The 21,325-nt window shown below is 40.9% G+C and overlaps 1 protein-coding gene across 1 annotated transcript; it reads right to left on the bottom strand.

The window, feature by feature from the left end:
* Nucleotides 1-1,543: 1,543 nt before the first annotated feature.
* LOC139447493 (protein O-mannosyl-transferase TMTC4-like) lies at nucleotides 1,544-19,638 on the bottom strand. The gene is made up of 16 exons (XM_071228893.1): nucleotides 19,322-19,638; nucleotides 17,839-18,058; nucleotides 16,870-16,961; nucleotides 12,440-12,554; nucleotides 9,753-9,845; nucleotides 9,253-9,417; nucleotides 8,328-8,530; nucleotides 8,014-8,194; nucleotides 7,492-7,548; nucleotides 7,188-7,259; nucleotides 5,672-5,751; nucleotides 4,188-4,295; nucleotides 3,214-3,355; nucleotides 2,366-2,480; nucleotides 1,883-2,062; nucleotides 1,544-1,680 (listed from the first exon to the last, which is right to left on the bottom strand). The coding sequence occupies exons 1-16, from the start codon at nucleotides 19,636-19,638 to the stop codon at nucleotides 1,544-1,546; spliced, it is 2,277 nt and encodes a 758-aa protein (XP_071084994.1).
* Between the last annotated feature and the right edge of the window lie 1,687 nt (nucleotides 19,639-21,325).

Below are 21,325 nucleotides of genomic sequence, written 5' to 3'. Positions count from 1 at the left end.
ACTTGATCCAAACATCCATTGGACAAGAACATATTTCATAGAGGTGGGAAAGGCCACCACCATATTGCCATAACAGTCATAGTCATGTTTGTTTCCAACAGTTTTGGCACCTGGGACGCCACACACAAGCCATCGACGCCTTTCACAATGTCACACAGGGTGACCAACACACACTGCAGCCTGTTCAATAACAGTCAAATAGCCTGTTAATAATTGTTAGATAAACTATCTTCAGTAATATGGCAAATTTGGACAAGAAGTTTAACGTGAGCTTCAGATATATCAATTATTTGATATCGGTATACAATATCCCAAAAGTCCTTCCTATTAACGTACAGTAAAACCTTGTTACTTTTAATCCGTGATTCAATTAAAACATTTGTAAATCCCGACGATTTCAGCCAGAGTGTTCGTTTTTTGTGTAACGCCGCACTCAGCAATATATACAGCTATGTGAAGGCGGCCTGTAAATAGTCTAGTCTGGGTGGGGCAATCCAGGGGATTGACATCATGAACATCGATCGATGCAATAGGGATATGATGACATGCATCAGCCAAGTCAGCGAGCCTGATGTGCTTGATGTGTCTGGATGTACTAGATTGCACATGTCCTGTATTGACGTGACTTCGAGCTTTTGTGCTGGAATGAAGACTTCACATGACTCTGAAACGTAGTCATAACAAGAAACCCATTTTCGCTTCTACAGTCTTTACCATCAAGTGGCCGGGCGATGCAGTTTGCTGTGTTGCTTTGCGTCTGTCGGTAATGCCAGGTTCCACTCTTCGTGGACGTCTGGGCCACATCTGACCCAGTTGGCTTCAAAAAATGGTAAACTTCAGCGAAAACTTTAGGCCCTCTAAATACATTAAACTATCAATCTGTGATACAAGTGGAAAAGTGTTCAAAACCAGCTCTCCGCAGGCTCACATGTACTATCTATCTTGTGTCTCCTGCTGTGAAATAGCACCAATAGCACTTCAGACACATATAAAACACAAATACAATACAATTAAATGAGAATCATGTCTTTAATGCATTAACTTATCTCTAAACATATAATAAATATATCTATACAATATCATCTGACAAAACATAAACTACATGTTTGCATAGGTTTCACATATATGTCGAGCATATTCTAAAATACCCTGAAGCTAATCTATAGTTAAATTGACATGATTTTTTAGTGAAAAACACAAAAGAAGTATGAGAACAATGATATGTTTTTTGAGCTTACATTATAATGTATTAATATCACCCTGAAGAAATTGGACATACAGTACAACCTGGTTATAATGCCACCTTTTGTAAATTGAAACATATGGTATTATAATCAGGTTGTACTGTACATCTTAGACCAAAGCGATTTGTCCTAAATACCATTCCTGAAGTAAAACTCTGCAAAATTAATATATTACACGCTCTTCCATTCTTCCTTTCATGACTAGGCACAATCTTCACATCAGGTCAGCATACCTTCCGTTTAGCCGCTCCCACAACATGTACAAATGTGATAAATGTATAACGTCTCAGAAATCAATTTTACTTGATTTTGCCCATTTTTCTATGAAGCATCTGCAGGTCATTGAGGATGAGAGGATCACTTGGCGACAGCTGCTTTGCCCTCAACATGGCTTTCTCAGCTTCCTCGTACTTTTCCCAACGATAATATAACATGCCTGAAACAAAAGCATTTTTGGAGAAATTATGTCAGGTTATGTTTGAAGATAGGTGAAGTGTAGGTTCTCGAATATTGTTGGACCTTCTTCTACCTCTTTGGTCTTATATGAGATATACAAGTATGGAACTGCCTGACGTCTAGACGTTTAAGTCAATTGATTGTTTACATATGATACAGAATCTCAGATTGAAATTCAATACCTAGACTATGATGTAAAAGTGGATTCTTGTTTCCCTTGATGGCAGCCTGCAACAGGCGTTCGCCTTCCTTGAACTTCTCTACCTTCGTGTACACATTTGCAAGATTAATCACCAGGTCTGTTTCGTCTGGAAGCACCTTTAGTGCTTCTTTACCAACCTCGATAGCACGGACATATCTACCTGTATGGAGGAAACAATTTGGTCGATGTACAGCAACTTTAATGGATATAGTTCTCACTCAACCGAACCCGCTTTATACTGATGGAAAAAGATTCAGCATAACGTTACCTTTTAAACAGGTTCATAGTTCTTTCAATGATATTTTCAGTGAGGAATAATCATATTCTAAAAAAGATTACTTAGATAGTTCTTTACTAGCAAGAAGGGCTGTCTAGATAGGATTGAAAGTATTGTTTAATTAATTCTGATATCATGTTTTACAAGCCAAACCTGAAGAGACACACTAAATATTTTAATTCTTACCCAGATCATGCAAAAGCATTAGAGTGTGTTTCCAGGCTCCGGTGTATGTAGGACTTATCTGTGTAGCATTCTGCCATGCATTGATGGCCTCTGTGTGGCGTCCTTGGTATTTGTACTGGAAAAGCCAATGTTGTACTACAACTTTGAAGCTTATCTTTCAACGGTTGGTTACGATATCTTTCCATATTTCCACTACCGTAAACTCTGACATAAGTTCAAGGAATAGCTTGACATAGTTCGAGTGGCGGGTGCTGCTTGTAGAGCAGGACTTGCTTACAATGTTACGCGAATACATGGTGACATCACTGATTTTCAGTGCCCCATTCATATCATTTTAATTCTTATTTTGTCTTTGCCGCCCAGTGGAATACATGAGACCGGTTATCCTCTGGCGTTGACAAAGTAACCACAAACCCCTCTAAGCTATTACTGGTAAACTATATTTTTAACGACACAAATGTGTCCTTCTGAACTAAATGTCAGTCACGTTTCTTTCACTTATGTCATAATCCAAATAGTGTAATACAAGTTAAAGCATAGTGTTAAATACACATTATGTAAATCATGATTGATTACAGTTTCTGATGTTCAGAGTCACATTGAAGAACACGATGAAACAATTTATTTATCAGACAAGAAACCATATCTACTCACAGTGTGTTGTGTGTGTGTGTGCGCGTGAGCGTGTGTGTGTGAGTGTGAGCGTGAGCGTGTGCATATGTGTGTGTGTGTGTGTGTGTGTGTGTGTGTGTGTGTGTGTGTGTGTGTGTGTGTGTGTGTGTGTGTGTGTGTGTGTGTGTGTGTGTGTGTGTGTTATAGTCCTCCCACAAAAAAGAAAGAACATTTACCAGATTGCCCAAGTTAAAAAGGCAGCCTGGATACTTCCTACGGTGTCGAAGAGCTTCCAGAAAACTGTCCTCTGCTGGTCCCATCTTTTGAAGGCCTATTTGTACGACCCCAAGGTTCAGCCAGGATACCGCGTCGCTTGGGCTGTAAATTGCATTCGTTCAGGAATAAATATTTGCCTTGGAATTTCGGTACATGAACCCATGCGATCCCAAAGGGCGAGGGAACATAAACCAAGATTTACATAAACCTATGTCCCCCGGGGGACCGGTGGATAACAAATGTATCTTACCCCGCACTTAATTACAACAGAGGTAGTTTCCAGATCATTGTCATCTGCATGCATGATTTGGTCCGAGTCGGTACGAATACCACAGTTAGACATCCACCACTTCGCCCATGCAGACGACAGAAAACTAACTCAGTTATTCCTCCGGGACCTATTTCATGAAACATTATAGATATTCGGAGAATGGCGTCTTACATCATTATTCGGGATACAAATTTGCGGTTGGTGTATATGTTGCAAATTTACAGGCAACTATTTAGCATTTCGGGCTGGTAACATAAGAATAGTACCTACATGTAAGCGGGGTACAGTGAAAACAATGGAATGTGTCTCAGCTAATCAGATTCCGACATTCATGATCAAGGTAAGATAAAGATAAATAAATGTAGATTCTGTTTTATATTTCCTGGTACACAAATGTTATTTACAGAACATATACGATGTGGTAGGCATGCTTTATCCTAGCTCATGGCTAGGTCAGATGGTGATTTGGTCAAGTTGTATGAATATTCCCCGGATAAGTCGGATTATTTCTCCGGTTCTCAGGTTTTCGAGACAACAGGGTTCGACTTGTATCAGTATAACAGGAATTACTGTCCTCGGATATTAGTGATTGTTGACAATGGCTCCTGTCGGACTACGAGTAGGACGACACCATCCCAATAGCATGAGTTGAGGGAGTGGTACCTAATTCTGACGGCGCTCTCCAGCAACTCCTCTGCTTCCTGGAACCGGCGTCTGTCTCTGAAGATCATGGCCAGGTTGTTCATTGCATCCACATAATGAGGGGACAACCTACAGCATAACAACATTAAGTACTGATATGAGCCCATGGCCAATAGTTCAATGTAGATCAAGGTTTAACAGGACATCCTACTAATAGTTCAATGTAGATCAAGGTTTAACAGGACAACCTACTAATAGTTCAATGTGAATCAATGTTTAACAGGACAACCTACCAATAGTTCAATGTTGATCAAGGTTTAACAGGACAACCTACCAATAGTTCAATGTAGATCAAGGTTTAACAGGACAACCTACAGCAGAACAACATTAAGTACTGATATGAGCCCATGGCCAATAGTTCAACGTTGATCAAGGTTTAACAGGACATCCTACTTATAGTTCAATGTAGATCAAGGTTTAACAGGACAACCTACCAATAGTTCAATGTAAATCAATGTTTAACAGGACAACCTACCAATAGTTCAATGTTGATCAAGGTTTAACAGGACAACCTACCAATAGTTCAATGTTGATCAAGGTTTAACAGGACAACCTACCAATAGTTCAACGTTGATCAAGGTTTAACAGGACAACCTACAAATAGTTCAATGTTGATCTAGGTTTAACAGGACATCCTACTAATAGTTCAACGTTGATCAAGGTTTAACAGGATAACCTACCAAAAGTTCAACGTTGATCTAGGTTTAACAGGACATCCTACTAATAGTTCAACGTTGATCAAGGTTTAACAGGACGACCTACCAATAGTTCAATGTTGATCAAGGACAACCCACAGCAGAACCACATCAAGAGCTGACATGAGCACAATGGTTGATCAGGATTTAACAGGACATTGGGAGTTGCAACTTATCCAAAACACGAGGTAAGGTGCACCCTTAAATGTGCAAACGCATATTGCGCCAATGTTACGGGTTAATGGGTGTCATATTAAGGATGCCAGAATACATCGGTAGCCTGTAGCTAACTGTTGGCTAAAGACTACATACATGAGAGCGCACGTAAGTAGGTGCGTGCGTGAATGATGCATAAGTGAATACATTAAGCTTTTTTTTATGGATAGCAACTTCTTTTATTCTTTGCACGACGTTTCAGGGCAACTTCTTGCTCCTTCATCAGGTTAATGGATGAAGGAGCAAGAAGTTGCTCTGAAACGTCGTACAGAGAATAAAAGAAGTTACTAACCATAAAATAGTGTCTTGTATTCATGTTAGCACAACTTCTAAATGCCTATCAAAGTGAGTGAGTGAGTGAGTATGGTTTTACGCCGCTTGGAGCAATATTCCAGCAATATCACGGCGGGGGACACCAGAAATGGGCTTCACACATTGTACCCAGCCTATCAAAGACTTGATGCATAAGTAATGCACCAATAAAATGCAAACATCATGTTAGGATCAATATTTTTCACACATGTGTATACGTACTCTAAAGCCAGTCTGTACTCCTCGATAGCACTGTCAGTATCGTGGTCATCTGTCAGGACGCCTGCAATGTTGTAGTGAACCTGCATACATAATGGATTGCATTAGGAGCAGTCTTTCTGCTGGTTGGCTCACTTCCCTGAGTTTCACCACAAGCTCAGTAGCATTATCCACAATGCTGAGTCAACTACAAAAGACAACCCCACTGGGTTGCAAAAGGAACACATTCTCAAACGTTTTTTTCTTTGCTTATAAGCAGCAGAATCTCTGCACTTGTACACATCAGTCGTATTTCAAAATTAATTATCGTTTATAGGTTTCAACGAATTCAGCAAATGTGCTATCATGTCAGGATTTACAGGTCCATCACTCATGATCACTGGAGTGTCTGGTTCAGACTCGATTATTTACAGACCGCCGTTATACAGATGGAATAATGCTGAGTGTGGTCCATCACGTGGTTATCTGGTCTGTTTGCAACCGCCATTGGAAAACAGAATTAATACTGTGCGGCGTCAGGTATTGTGTGAGTGTCGGATGCTGTGAGGTGAGGTGAAATTGGGTTTAACGTCGCGTCCAAGATTATTGCACTTATATAGCGACGTGCATGCACGTGTATGTGTGTGTGTGGCTGCTTGTACTAGTCCGGACTGATGCCGATTTATAGTGCTAGCTCACTGAGATACCATGCCGCAGTTTAACATGAATACCCCACTCAGACACAGTATACTGACTCCGAGCCGACCAGTCCTTGTTTTAGCCCCTTAATGCCGAGCGCCAGACAGGGTAACAACAAGTACAATCTTTTAACGTCTTTTTGTATGACGCGGCCCGGGATCGAACCCTGGACCTTCCGCTCTCCGGGCGGACGCTCTACCAGTAGACCACGGAGGCGGTATCGGATGCTGTGGGTAGGGCAGGACAGGCTTACCCTTTTCGTAAACACCTGTTGTCATCATTGTTTTTCAGGGAGCCATTGATCTCATTTTCACCTCTATTCCCCAATGGAATCAGTTCCGGTGGATGATAGCTTTTGGCTGTCGTTGGCGTTTTACATTAAAAACGGTTTGCTTATATGGCAATATAGTTCTTATACACAGCTACTTTTTTAAACATGATTTACCATTATATTAGCATGCAACAGAAACAGGATTACATATACTTCCTGTTTAGTTCTACATGTATATTGTATTTCAGTAGACATTGTAAATGTTGATAAGTATGCATGGAAGAAGGTGGCACTTCTATTCCCAGGAAAATCAATGTAATGAATCTTGCGTTATACTTCATCCGACGGGAGTGCTTCCATTGTAACAGGATTTCAGATACATACCGGCGTGTCAGTTTACGTTGGCGGGGTATCATCGCTTACACCCAAAGTTCATCTCATCCCCAACCACCCCCAGCCCCACCCCACCCCAACTCCCGCCTCCTCCCTAATCTCCCGTCCGTCCTTCGCCGCCCCTATCTCCACCACTCCAGCCCTGGAGCTAAGATCTCTGAAGAATGTGCTACTTACCTTAGCATTCAGGGGACAGACTTTGAGTGCAGAGGTGTACAGCGTGGTCCTCCCTCTATAGTCCTGGCACCTCTAGAAATATATACTGAAATGTCGTTTCGCCCCCAGCAGAAGTTTAACGTCAACAAATAATTACTTCTAGATATGATATTCTTATCCATCACGATGAGTTTGTATGAAGCTAAATAATCACTGACATTTGATCCAACGTAAGGCATGGTGCATCATGGTTTGACAGAATTCTTTGACACAGTTTTCTGCAATATTGATGTATTTAACGAACTCATAGTGAAGTCAAACATACCTGAATTGATCGTAGCGCATATACCAGTATGAGGAATGTGAATCCAGTCTTTACCAGCTGTGTTACAAAAACAAATGGTATAAAAGCCTCGAAATATTAGTTTTCTTCTACATAGTTGACATAGCCATCATGCTTTATTACGTTTCCAGTCTAAATTCCACCGGAATGTCAAACATGCGGGCAAAGACACCAGAACATATATGCTGATTGAAACAGGTACTTTACACACTGACAGAGAGTTCCTGTTAATTAGGTTGCATGCATCTTCTGTGAAGATATCAGAGACACCATGCGTGCTTCTTACGACAATGCTTGCCGTACAAGTCGACTTTGCTTGTCATAAGAGGCGACTAACGGGATCGGATGGTCAGGCTCGCTGACTTGGTTGCGTGGATCGATGCTCATGACCGATTGCGTTCGTCGCCTCATACAACAAGTATAGTCTCCTTTCACGGCAAACGTGGTAGGCTGAAGACCTATGCTGACCCGGATATTCACGGGAATTGACAACATGTCATGTACCTGCTTGGCAGTATTATTGAGATGAAAACAGATCTGCCTTGCCCCGAGCACCACCAACATACAGAAACCAGCACAGGACAGGTACAGGATCCTCTCTGCGATCACGAAGCCCACACGGAAAAACAGGTTGCTGGCGGGCAGGAAGGGAATACCCAACAGTGCCAGAGAAATGATTAAGATCCTGCAAAGGTTAAATGTTAAATTGTTAAATTATATTTTTACACTAGATATTTCAAATGTCATGGGATTATGAATGAAGATCAGTAAAGTTTATATTATCTTTGCAATGGCTTGTTAATAATAATATGTAGTACCTGCGATTTCTAGAGAGTTCTCCGTGGCAAGATAGGTAGAACAGGGCACCAAAACCAACCCAGAGAGCTATGTCTGCAAGTATCCTGGAATCAGCCAATGAGGTGAGGACAGGTATACAACCCATCGACCAATCACAGCACAGCCACCATGGATTCAACAGCAGCCAAACATTCATTGCATAGAGGTAGTTGTAATTCAATACCTGAAATGAACATTGATTCCTATTACTAAGAAATGAGACCGCCTCCGTTGTCTAGTGGTAGAGCGTCCGCCCGGAGAGCGGAAGGTCCGGGGTTAGATCCCCGGCCGCGTCATACCAAAAGACGTTAAAAGATGGTATTTGTTGTTACCCTGTCTGGTGCTCGGCATTAAGGGGTCAGTATACTGTGTGTGAGTGGGGTATTCATGATAAACTCCGGCATGGTATCTCAGTGAGCTAGCACTATAAATCGGCATCAGTCCGGACTAGTACAAGCAGCCACACACAAACACACACACGTGCATGCACATCGCTATATAAGTGCGATAATCTTGGACGCGACGTTAAACCCAATTTCACCTCACCTCATCTCACTAAGAAATGAACTGATCGTGACAAAATAACATTACCTGGTGAGCTAAAAAATTTCAACATTAATTCATATTTGTTAATTCAAATACAGTCTGTTTAATTGAAACTAAATTAACCAAATTCGGAAATACAATGAGAAAAAAAGCTTGAACGCTGATGAGAACCTGTATTATTTAATGTAACTATACCCATCGTAGAATGAAACATTCATGAAATTCAATGCTCAAGTGAGAACTTTGTTTAAATGCTTGTCCATTAACATCTTTGAAACACTAACGAATTGAAAGGACGTATTATTGTTATTAACAAGTGGTTATCCTCAATGTAACAGTGTCAAACAATACTGAACCCACTCTCAATACAGTGCCATCTACAAAGGAATGTGGATTATTATCCTCTGTGAATATGGGCGTTGTTGATCCCATGATCCGTATTCGAGTGATGAGGAGAGACACGCCGGTCAGAAAAAGGATGAGCTGGCGCTTGATGAGACTCTTCACCCATCGAGCCAACCCCTGCTGCAAGAAACAAAAATACAAGTGACTTTGAATCCAATGATTGCAGCCACTGAACGTGCTATAGTTTCGATATGGTTACATTCGGTTCAAATAGACTATTGCAAGGAATTATGATACGAACATGAATCATAAAGTTTTGCTTTCATAATATAGTAGTCAGGCGATTATATACCTATAGCAGGGTAAGCAACAACATGTTTTATATTTCTATTTGGTGAAATGTTGAATACATTTGGGGTGTAGTTCTACTAAACATGAATAGAGGTAGGTGGATTAAATCTGCAAACTGTATATTCTAATGTTTGTGATGCATATGGTTTTACCTTGTTATTGACCAAATCTTTGATTGTCCCACGTCTAATGTAAGTCAGCAGGTGGAGGGGGTCGACTCCACACACAACGATGACGTCATACACGCTACAAATGCCCTGCAGATGAAACCTAAATGTGAATACACACTGCACATTCCCTGAAGATGAAACCTAGATGTGAATACATACTGCGCATTCCCTGAAGATGAAACCTAGATGTGAATACATACTGCACATTCCCTGCAGATGAAACCTAGATGTGAATACATACTGCACATTCCCTGAAGATGAAACCTAGATGTGAATACACACTGCACATTCCCTGCAGATGAAACCTAGATGTGAATACATACTGCGCATTCCCTGAAGATGAAACCTAGATGTGAATACACACTGCACATTCCCTGAAGATGAAAACCTAGATGTGAATACACACTGCACATTCCCTGCAGATGAAACCTAGATGTGAATACACACTGCACTTTCCCTGCAGATGAAACCTAGATGTGAATACACACTGCACATTCCCCGAAGATGAAACCTAGATGTGAATACACATTGCACATTCCCTGCAGACGAAAATTAATACATTTGATAGATCCAATACGTTTTGTTGTTTCTTGTTTAACATTCCAGCTATGTGGCGGCGGTCTGTAAATAATCGAGATTAGACCAGACAATCTAGTGCTTGACATCATGAGTATTTATATACTTATTTGTGTGACATGCATCAACAGATCCTTCACGCTTGCCGCATAGGGCGACTATGCTTGTCGTAAAAGGCGACGAAAGGGATCGGGTGGCCAGGCTCGCTGACTTGGTTGATGCATGTCATTGCATGTCAGTTGCGTGGATCGATGCTCATGATGTCAATCACTGGATTGTCTGGTCCAGACTCGATTTTTTACAGACCGCCGTCATATAGCTGGAATATTGCTGAGTGCGGCGTTAAACAACAAACAAACAAACAAACATTGGTCTACTCCAAACGTTCGTCTACAGACAGTGATTAGTACATATCCCTCCGCATATAAACATGCATTTGTTGGATAACTAAAGATATTTGCATGTGGGACTCACACAGTGATGATGTCCGAACTACTACAGACACAATGGTGATAACAGATACTTTTGTTGAATTACAAGGTTGATAGGTTATATAGGTAACACCAGCGACAAAATGATTTTCATAATCCGCTGTTCAATTATGACTACATCATAAGCATGCGTTATCGCATGGTCATGATACCTGTTTTTTCGCGAAAAGGTGAACGAACCCAGCTCCCATGGTGGCACAGGTCACAAACACATGCAAAGGCAAGTCACATTTTCACCTAATCAATTACGGGAACATATGGCAAAAGTGAAAAAAGGGAAATCGGACATAATCTTTGTGAACATATGGATAGGTCTACAAGCAGATATATTCAGACCAGTAGATAAAATGTGATTGAGTTAGTCTCGACATCGCTTTAAGCACCATTTAAAGTCTTAATACTGTGATAGACACCACGTACAGTATGTGGCTACCCAACCGTCCTTCTTTATCCACAGATGTAGCACAAGTGATCACAGATACCCTGACAAGGTGTAGCGATGCTTTAACTATCTGATGGAAGACCACAGGCCTCTTCTTTTTCTGAAGAAGTACTTTATAGACACGGCTGTTCCTAAATGCCAAATCAGCTGCTTCTATATGCATGTAGAAAGTCTTCATCAGGACAAGGCTATGATCTGTTGTCTGAAGCCAGCTCCAGTCTTTGTCAAGACGTGGTATTAAGTGTCCTATGTAAGCGAATTGGAATTTACGCCTCTTTTAGCAATATTCCAGTAATATCGCGGCAGGGGACACCAGAAATCGCTTCACGCATTGTATCCTTGTCGGGAATTGAACCCGGGCCTAAGGCGTGAGGAGCGAACCCCTTGAACCACCAGACTGTATCGGCCCCAGTGTCCTGTGGGAAATTAAAACAATGTATCCATGTTATGTGGGGAATCATCTTCTACTGGACCTGACGGAATTTCCATTTCAAATTTTGAGTCCGACTGTTCTTAAGATTTAGTTCATAAAAATGGGAATTGAACTTGCTAGGACTGCCGGTAGGCTATTTACGGAAGACTTTTAAGGTCAATTGTTTTTTATTTATTTCTTGAAATTTCAAGATACCAAGTTGAAATTTCAAGATACATACAAGGTTGAAATTTCTAGATGCTATGTTGAAATTGCAGGATGATAAGTTGAGAATTCAAGATACATATGATGAAATTTCAAGATAGTGATCTTGAAATTTCAAGATAGTGATCTTGAAATTTCAAGATAATAAGTTGAAATTTCAAGATATTAACTTGAAATTTCAACTTTTTATCTTGAAATTGCAAGATCATGTTGGTATGTATCTTGACATTTCAACACAGCATCTTGAAATTTCAAGGAAAACAATGGCCCTCAAAGATTTCCGTAGTTAGGGCTCAGCTCCACTTTAAACAGACAGTTGGTCAGATTATGTTAATGTTGACTCTTCCCAATGAAACACACGGTGTTTGTTGGTATAAGCAAGTCGTTAAACAGAGAGAGTACTTACAATGACACTGATGCCCTGCTCCTTACAGAAGGTGGACACGACACACAGACACATACTGGCCAGTAGAGACACCAGGGAGAAGGACTCGGGACGGTAACTGACCAGGGATGAAACACTGAATCTACTTACTATGACAGTGATGCCCTGCTCCTTACAGAAGGTGGACACGACACACAGACACATACTGGCCAGTACAGACACCAGGGAGAAGGACTCGGGACGGTAACTGACCAAGGATGAAACACTGAATACACTTACTATGACAGTGATGCCCTGTTCCTTACAGAAGGTGGACACCACACACAGACACATACTGGCCAGTACAGACACCAGGGAGAAGGACGCGGGACGGTAACTGACCAGGGATGAAACATTGAATACACTTACTATGACAGTGATGCCCTGCTCCTTACAGAAAGTGGACACGACACACAGACACATACTGGCCAGTAGAGACACCAGGGAGAAGGACTTAGGGCGGTAGCTGACCTGGCATATAGCTGCAATGACAGATATAATATCTCTTTCATCCAAAGTAGAATCTATGTATTCCAAATATCGTCATAATATTATTGAAATATAAACGTGAAAGTCCTTTCATACAGATTGAAGAAATAGAAATAATCATAATTATGCGTTTACAATTATTACAAAATATATGTCCACTTAGATGTATATAAATCAATAGAGTCCTTAAGCCTGGTGACACCCCACAACATCAGCAACGTACGCCATCCAATAAATCTACATATTTATACACGACCCGTGAACATCCGGGGTAGAATAAGTCTTCAGCAACCCATGCTTGCCGTAAAAGGCGATTATGCTTGTGGTAAGAGGCGACTAACGGGATCGGATGGTCAGGCTCACTGACTTGGTTCATGCATGTCATCGTATCCCAATTGCGTGGAACAACAAACAAACAAAACATACAAACATTTATACACAAACAACACATTCCAGAACACACAATCACACATGGATTTTTTAAATATTAAAGGGGGTGATTTGAACCCGGGAGTCATTAGGCCGTCGAGGGTGGCTCAAAACACTCTGGAGTGATTTCAATTGGGGCTCCTACACCGGCAGCACGGATGGCCCAGTCGTCTGAAGCGTCGCAATTTGTTGTGTACAGTTGCGTCTCTGAGAAGAGCCAGAAACCGTCGATGGTGGGTTTCTTCCCGTACCAAGCTGGCAAGCCGTGGTATAATTGAAATACTGTACAATCTCACTCACTTAGTCAGTGCCATTCACGTACCTCAGGCCGTGACTTGGGGTACACTTCCAGTACAAGCGTGTGTAACATGTAGATGTTGAGGCCGCAATAAATTAGGGTTTCATTCAATTTAAAAAAAGAATGGGATGTGGGAGGTATTTAAGGTATCTGAGTACAATTACTGTCGAAGGATCCGATTCGAATGCAGCATGCGAGTTTAGCAGGGCAACGTATGCTATGTGGAACACTTAATCAAATAAAGAAAGTAGGAACACGCACATAAGCAACATTAATTATCTGTAGGAACATGAGAGGCAATATAAAATAATGTGAGGCGGGCGGTGATGAAAATGCATTAATATCTTTTATGGTCTAAAGTAGAGAATATGTTGTTGAGTGAAACATCGGACAAGCTATAGCTAGTTGTATCTCAACGCTCAATCTTGGACTGTGTCAGTTTCGTAACATTGAATAAGTGTATCATATTAGCCCATGGAGCAACTCACTGGCCTGTGATTGGCACATAACTTCTGCATTTGAAATTGTATTTGAGAAATAAGTTTGCTCTACCCCCAGGTTTAGTGTAAAGTATAGGTTTGCCCTGAACTATCATAGTTAAAGCACGAGGACATGGTGGTTGCGCAAACTTTATTACCTTTCTAAGATGACCTAACCCTAACCCTTACCCTAACCCTAACCCTAAAGTTGAGTTGAAAAAGAAACCTGTAATGAGTGGTGCCTAAAATTTAAAGGCCAGGTCAGACACATGTCTAGGCAATATGACAATTGAAACTACTATTCATGATCATTTACAGATGACAAAGATATCTGCACGTTGGGTGCCACAGTTTCTAAATTCTGATCCTAAGGAAAAAAGAACTGGCATTGCCAGAGAACATTTAGAGCTAATTGAGGAGGATTTCGTTAAATTCAAAAACTATTATCCCGAGTCAAAAAGTCAATCCATGGAATGGCACCATTCCACTTCCCCACACCAAAGAAATTCAAGTCTTCATGACCGATGAAGAACGTTATGGCTACTGTATACTGGATTGGAAAGGGTGTGATCCTTGTTGATTACTTAGAAAGTCAAAAGACGATTACCGGTGCCTACTATGCTGACTTACTTCATCGCCTGAAAGATTCTATCAATGAAAAGCGGCAAGTAATGCTGACTGCTGGAGTTTTACTACTTCGTGACAATGCCTCTTCTCACACCTTTCGACTTGCAAAGGCTGCTGTCCTACAATGTGGGTTAGAATAGTTTCCTCACCCTCCATACACGCCAAACCTGGCACCAAGTGATTTCCACCTGTTTCCTAAACTGAAATAACACCTTCGTGAAAAGGGCTATGACGACAACGATGACCTCAAAGCTGCCTTAAATGTGGCTTCCTGACTGGAATTGAAAAGCTTCACTATCGATATGAGAAGTGTATTGAAAAGCAGGGAAATTATGTTGAAAAATAATATTAAAAACACTTTCACAATTGTTCGCTTTGTTTGTTAGGCTTAGACCATTTTGACCAGCCCTCGTAGTGTGCTTACCGAGCTGGTTGCTCTACATGATATCGTAACCGACTAAAATCGACGGCCTCGGGCATATTACGGCGTCGCTTTCGGAGGAAGTGCAACAGCTGCCGTTTTGTTTTACTGCTGTATATTTTGTTAAATGACGTACGCTGAGCAACAGGCGTAAATGCAGTTATGAATCATTTCAAGAATTGCTTATTCCTTCGTCTGGAGAGACATACATAATTCCTAGAGCACCAACGCCCGCCTCGGACAGTTTTGTGACTGATGTGGGACGGACACATTGGTTTGAACATGTTTAGGTTTATCACCTGCGGCATGAGAGATGGTTGACATCATCTTGCCATATTTCCTCCCAGGTAATAATATTCGAATATTCGACAAGTTTAAAGAAACTGCTTCACCGAGAATTGATGTGGATACGCCATCTTGCATGACAGTAATGAAAGAACGCTGTTTCCCAGGATACGTTAGATCCCCGGGGGGGGGGGGGGGGGGGGGGGAGTATTTCAACGTCAGTCCATTATGACGTAACTCTTAAAGTGTACGTTATCGAAGGATACTTTATTCTCGCCGCTTAGAGTACGATGTATAAAAACAAACGAGAATGTGAGATCGCGAGAACGCAAACTTTTGGCAAATATCGCGTTCTCTCACTTTTGGCATAATATAGCTTAATATCAAAAGCTTAATATTTCATATACCTTTCATAACTTAAGGCCATGAGAATATTTTTGAACAAAGTTGGAGTCAAGTCTAAATCAGCCACAAACCCTCAATTATGAAGAATTCATTTACTATGTATGGTAGAAATTAAGAAGATGCAACACATTCCTATTTATGAATTTTCAAATGAGTGACTAAATGTGGCTTACCATTACTTTAGTACCCCACTGGCTCCTTGCATGACTTCCTCATGCATGCTGCTTAAAACACATGGTGATATGACCACACCAGTCTGTGCTTATCTCCCTTCTTGTTAAGGTTGACATAAAATTGGCACATGATCAAAAAAACTTTCAAAACCAGGATATTAAAATACACATCCTATTTAATGTTGTATACTACTGTTGTTATATGCAATACATAATTTGTGGAAATTCTAGAAACCAGATTTCATACCTCCTTAACCAATTAAGCTATCATAATTGATAGAAAATAAAAATAAACATTTTGCCCATTAAAGCTAGTTTGTTTTCAAAGTTCGAGATCGCGAAAATGACCTTCGCAGTATTCCATAGATGACACCACTCGCCACTCAGACAATTTGCCTAAAAGGTAAGTGTTTGTTGTCTGACGCCGTGCAGCGGTACTCCTGTCATGCAATGGCGTCCTCGAATCACACCGGCCAATATAAACATGATTCGATTTCGGACATACCATATATGTTTTGGGAGAGGTTAACATTCTCATAACATCTTGCAGGTCACATGCTAATACTAGGTCTGACCATTGTAGTCATAAATATGGCTTTAATCACATTAACACAACTCAGGGACTTGTTGCTGAGACCACAATCAAGAACTCGACATACGTACATTGTAAGTAGACAAACCTGTGTTTCATCTTGAAGTGCATGATTAACCATTGTTAAGAAGAAATATGTAAATACAAAGACTTGTTTATGAAAATATAATATCTCAATTGAGTGAAGAGCGGAGTGCCATTTTCTGTTGTACCCTAGCTTCATAATATAAACTGCCGGGCAATAATGGTTAATAATGAAACAAACAAGAAGTGGTTATTCGATGGCGATATATTTGATACGGGCATATCTATTGCTTTAATCATATTAAGTCACCAACACAACTCACTTGGGCTGCAACACCTTGCATACAGGAGGAATGACAGGAGACAGGTCAGCGCACAAAGTAGATCTGCCCGACCAACGACCCCTGCAACCTAAAACATGGCGTAAGTGAGTGACTAAGTGCACTGGTTTAAGCATTTTGAACATTATTTCAGCAATATCACAGCACGTCAAGGTCATGATGCGATAAAGCTTGAAGAGATGCACGTCTTAAGATATTTACCACTTTGGAGAAAAAACACCAACACAAGTGAGTCAGTGAGTTGGGTTTAACGCCGCTTTTAACAGTATTCCAGTTATATCACGGCGTGTCAGCTTAATGTGGGAGAAAAGCCCGAAGTGATGCAGGTCATAGACGTTTACCACTTCGGTGAAACCCACGAGCACGGGTATGGTGCTGACAAACCTCGAAACATAATTGGGGCGAACCGGGATTCGAACCTACAATCATAGGTTTCTGGCGCGCCCAAGGGAAGCAACTCTGCACAGCGAATGGCGGCGCCTTAGACGACTGGGCCACCCGTGCCCCCTGATGCGATAAAGCCCGAAGAGATGCAGGTTTCAGATGTTTACCACTTTGGAGAAAACCCCACCAGCACAGGTATGCTGCTGACAAACCTAGAAACATTATCAGGGCGTATCCAAGATTCGAACTCACGATCATAGGTTTCTGGCACACCTAGGGGGCGTGATGAATGGCGGCGTCTTAGAGCCGTGTCACCTAGATGGCCTACAACAGGCTAATGGCGCAAGGAACCATCCAAAAGGTTGAAGTACAAAAGGTTAGTTTGATTCAAACTGCCCCTGTTCTATGACGAGCCATTCATCATAGAATCGATGTGCAATTGTTCTCTTTATATATCTGTCATGTATCAAAATGAAATAGTTCAACATTATGTCACATACACTGATGTTAATAAGTCTCCCGACTTGAAAAATATCCTTAATGTGAAAAACTAATGTACTCACACTCTCAGTGTGAATGGGATGCACAGCAAATAACACAGCACACAGGAGAGCAGCTCGGGGCGAGGCAAACACCGGCCTGCCAGATTCCTGGTCCACCTGGTAACCAGACATGAGGACAGAGAATACTGCCAGGAAGATGACCGACACCAAGCCGTGCAGGACGATGTTGACAACGTGGAAGCCCCGAGGATGGAAACCACCTGCCCATGCGTAGTTCCACCTGGAGAGCGACAGATCAGAAAAGCTCAAACAGCAAGAAGGAGCAAGAATTGTAACTGGTTTACCAACCTATACTTCAAAAAAATATATTTCAAAGCTTCCTGGGAGACCTTATCAGAGCGCAGGAGAAAGAAAATATTTTATAAAATATATAACAATGTGACACCTTCATACCTTAAAGATCTAGTACCTCACTCTGTGTGGACAAACGTAACATACAACCTTAGAATATAACTATGTCTTTATTACGCACTCAGTTATCTGAATCCTCGTTTGTACCATCCCCTATTAAATTCTGGAATACATTACCTATTCAGCAAAGGAATATTGAAACATTCCCTCGATTTAAATCCAGTTTAAGAACAAATAAATCTACAGTTCCATCATATTTCTCATATGGTCTGACGTAAATTATCACAATACATACAAAATTAAGATATGATGACAGTGAATTAAAAAATGACTTATTTAGGAAAGGTTTAAACGAGGATCCAAAACGCCGATGTGGCAGCCCATGTGAAAATTCATATGAATGTCCTTTATTTAAATTAACTAGAAACGAATTGATGCACTCACTATTGTTAATTGTGAAAGATACTTGTGATGTCATTATTAACCTGATGCTAGTTGGCAAGGCAATTTTACCTATTCATGTGAACGAAAGCATTTTTAGGAATGTACATGTAAATACATATATAAAGAAAACAAAAAAGGTTTGAGTGAGCAATGTGAAGGTACATACGTTTCTCTATTTCTTTCTTTCCTTTCTGTCATTAATTTATTAATTGTAAATAAGCACACATTTAAATCTATGGGAGAGGGCGTTCTAAGTTGTGATAACTTGTGCTCAATGCTTTTCATGAGAAAAAGATAAGTTTAAACTAAGAGTATCAGCAAGAGAATCAGTCATAAGAGATACATGTCCAAATGATGTGTTAAGATTACTGATATCGACAACGTGGAAGCCCACCGGTGAAGCCCACTCGCCCATGCGTAGTTCCATCGTAATGGATAGCCTCGTGGTTAAAGCGTTCGCTCGTCACGCCGAATACCCGGGTTCGATTCCGGACATGGGTACAATGTGTGAAGCCCATTTCTGGTGTCCCGCGCCGTGATATTGCTAGAACATTGCTACAAGCGGTGTCAACCCATATCCACCCACTCACTCACTCACTTCACCGGGATGTAACACTAAGAGAATCAATCTTAAGGTTTCAGGTCAAATCTTTTTTATTTTACTTGGAGATTACTTAAAATATCGTACCTGTAGGTCATCACAGTGAGAGGTCTGTATGACTTATGGCTCATGTTATCCAGCATCTGACCCCAGAAATCATGAACAAATATCTCAGATAGCGGAGTCTCGGGTAACACATCCCTGTTTTTTATAATGGCCCGCTCATCGTCAAACACTAAGCCTGCATCGTGGCTGTTCGCGAAACACAGTACCGCCAGACAGAAGACGATGACAGATGCCACAGAGAAGCTGAGCTTGGGTACAGGCAGCACATCATCCCACTGGTCGACGTCACTGTTTACACGGCCGTTAATCTTGGGCCACCTACCTCTGCTTGCCATCATCACCACAAGGATATTATTCTGTAGATCACATTAAAAAGTTTGTTACCATAAAAATCATATCGTCATAATGATGATTCCAGTAAATTCTAATGGTGTGTAAAATTGTCCAAATCCAAAGCATAAATCATTTGGCGAATTATATGACGTTCAACGTTATAACGTAAATACATTTTTTTTTATCAAAACGCTATGACAAGATGAATAGATCTCTGGTCTTGGATTTCAAACAACGATACGTAACATGGTTAATGAAAATGTATATGATCTGCAGATATGTTGGAGATTCTTAAAAAACGTGCATACACCCGTGCGTGCGAGTGTGCGTGCGTGCGTGCGTGCGTGCGTGCGTGCGTGCGTGTGTGTGTGTGTGTGTGCGCGCGTAGGTGTGTGGCTGCTTCTACTAGTCCGCACCAATGCCTATTTTATGATGCTAGCCCACTGACATACCATGCCGTAGTGTCAACATGAATACGACACTGACACAGTATACTGACTCCGAGCCGACCAGTCCTTGTTTAAGTCCCATTATGCCGAGCCTCAGGCAGGGTAACATCTTTTAACGTCTTCCGCTCTCCGGGCAGACGCTAGACCACGGAAGCGGTCGTGGCACAATTTGAAGAAAAACTGCGAAATTATGAGTGATTGATATGTAAATTGGTAAACGAATCTTCGTAGGTAATTTAAAGATTCCAGTTTCCAGTGTGTCTACATTTAATGAAAGACCTTTGAAAACGGTATATAGTACTACACATAAACATTTCTAACATTACAACAGATGTCACCTCTGCGTTACTGTGTCGAGTCGGCTCTTGCAGCAAGCACTATATTTGATCACAGTGACAGCAAAAATCAAATTCCAAAACATTTGAAAATGTCCAAGACATGTTTTGGACTTTGATTATTTTATTCTAAACTGCCGGGAAAAACAATTGTACACTTGAAACTGGGTTTGACCAAAATAATACAAATGTCATGAAAACGGTACTCGATTGAAAACATTCGCCAAAACACTGCAAACATAAATACAATGATCCAAATTCATTGCGATAGAGGCCGAGACACCCACAGATAGATGACACTGACCATGCTCCAAGAATGTTATACAATGTTCCAGATAGCTGCGACCTTCACATGTGAGACTGACCTAATACAGCACTTTACGTGTACCTAAATTAAACGCAATGAAGACTATTAACACTGTTAACTTTTACAAAAATATTGAAGAAAAAATTACCAATTTTACCACTTTAAAAATGCAATAATGATCAAATAGATCGTCATCGAATAACCACTTCTTGTTTATATCATTATTAACCACCATCAAACCTGAGTGTGTTTGCCCGGCAGTTTATACAATGAAGCTAGAGTACAAAAGAAAATGGCACTCCGCTTTTCACTCAATTGAGACATAATGTTTTCATAAAAAAGTCTTTGTATTCACATATGTTTTCTTAACAATGGTTAATCATGCACTTCAAGATGAAACACAGGTTTGTCTACTTACGTATGTTGAGTTCTTGATTGTGTTCTCCGGAGCAAGTGCCTGAGTCTCATCATAACGCCAACATGTTACACCCGGAAATCGATTGATTATTGCCATGTATGGCTATTTACTTCAACTTGTCATTTTAATAGTGTGCCTGTAACAAATCCATAACATATGGTGCTGCGTATTTCATGCCGTGGA

The sequence above is a fragment of the Haliotis cracherodii genome, unplaced genomic scaffold, assembly GCF_022045235.1.
Source record: "Haliotis cracherodii isolate W230 unplaced genomic scaffold, xgHalCrac1.p SCAF_7, whole genome shotgun sequence".
NCBI lineage: Eukaryota > Metazoa > Mollusca > Gastropoda > Lepetellida > Haliotidae > Haliotis > Haliotis cracherodii.
Note: the sequence above shows the minus strand (reverse complement) of the source record. Positions and strands in the feature narration are given on the sequence as shown.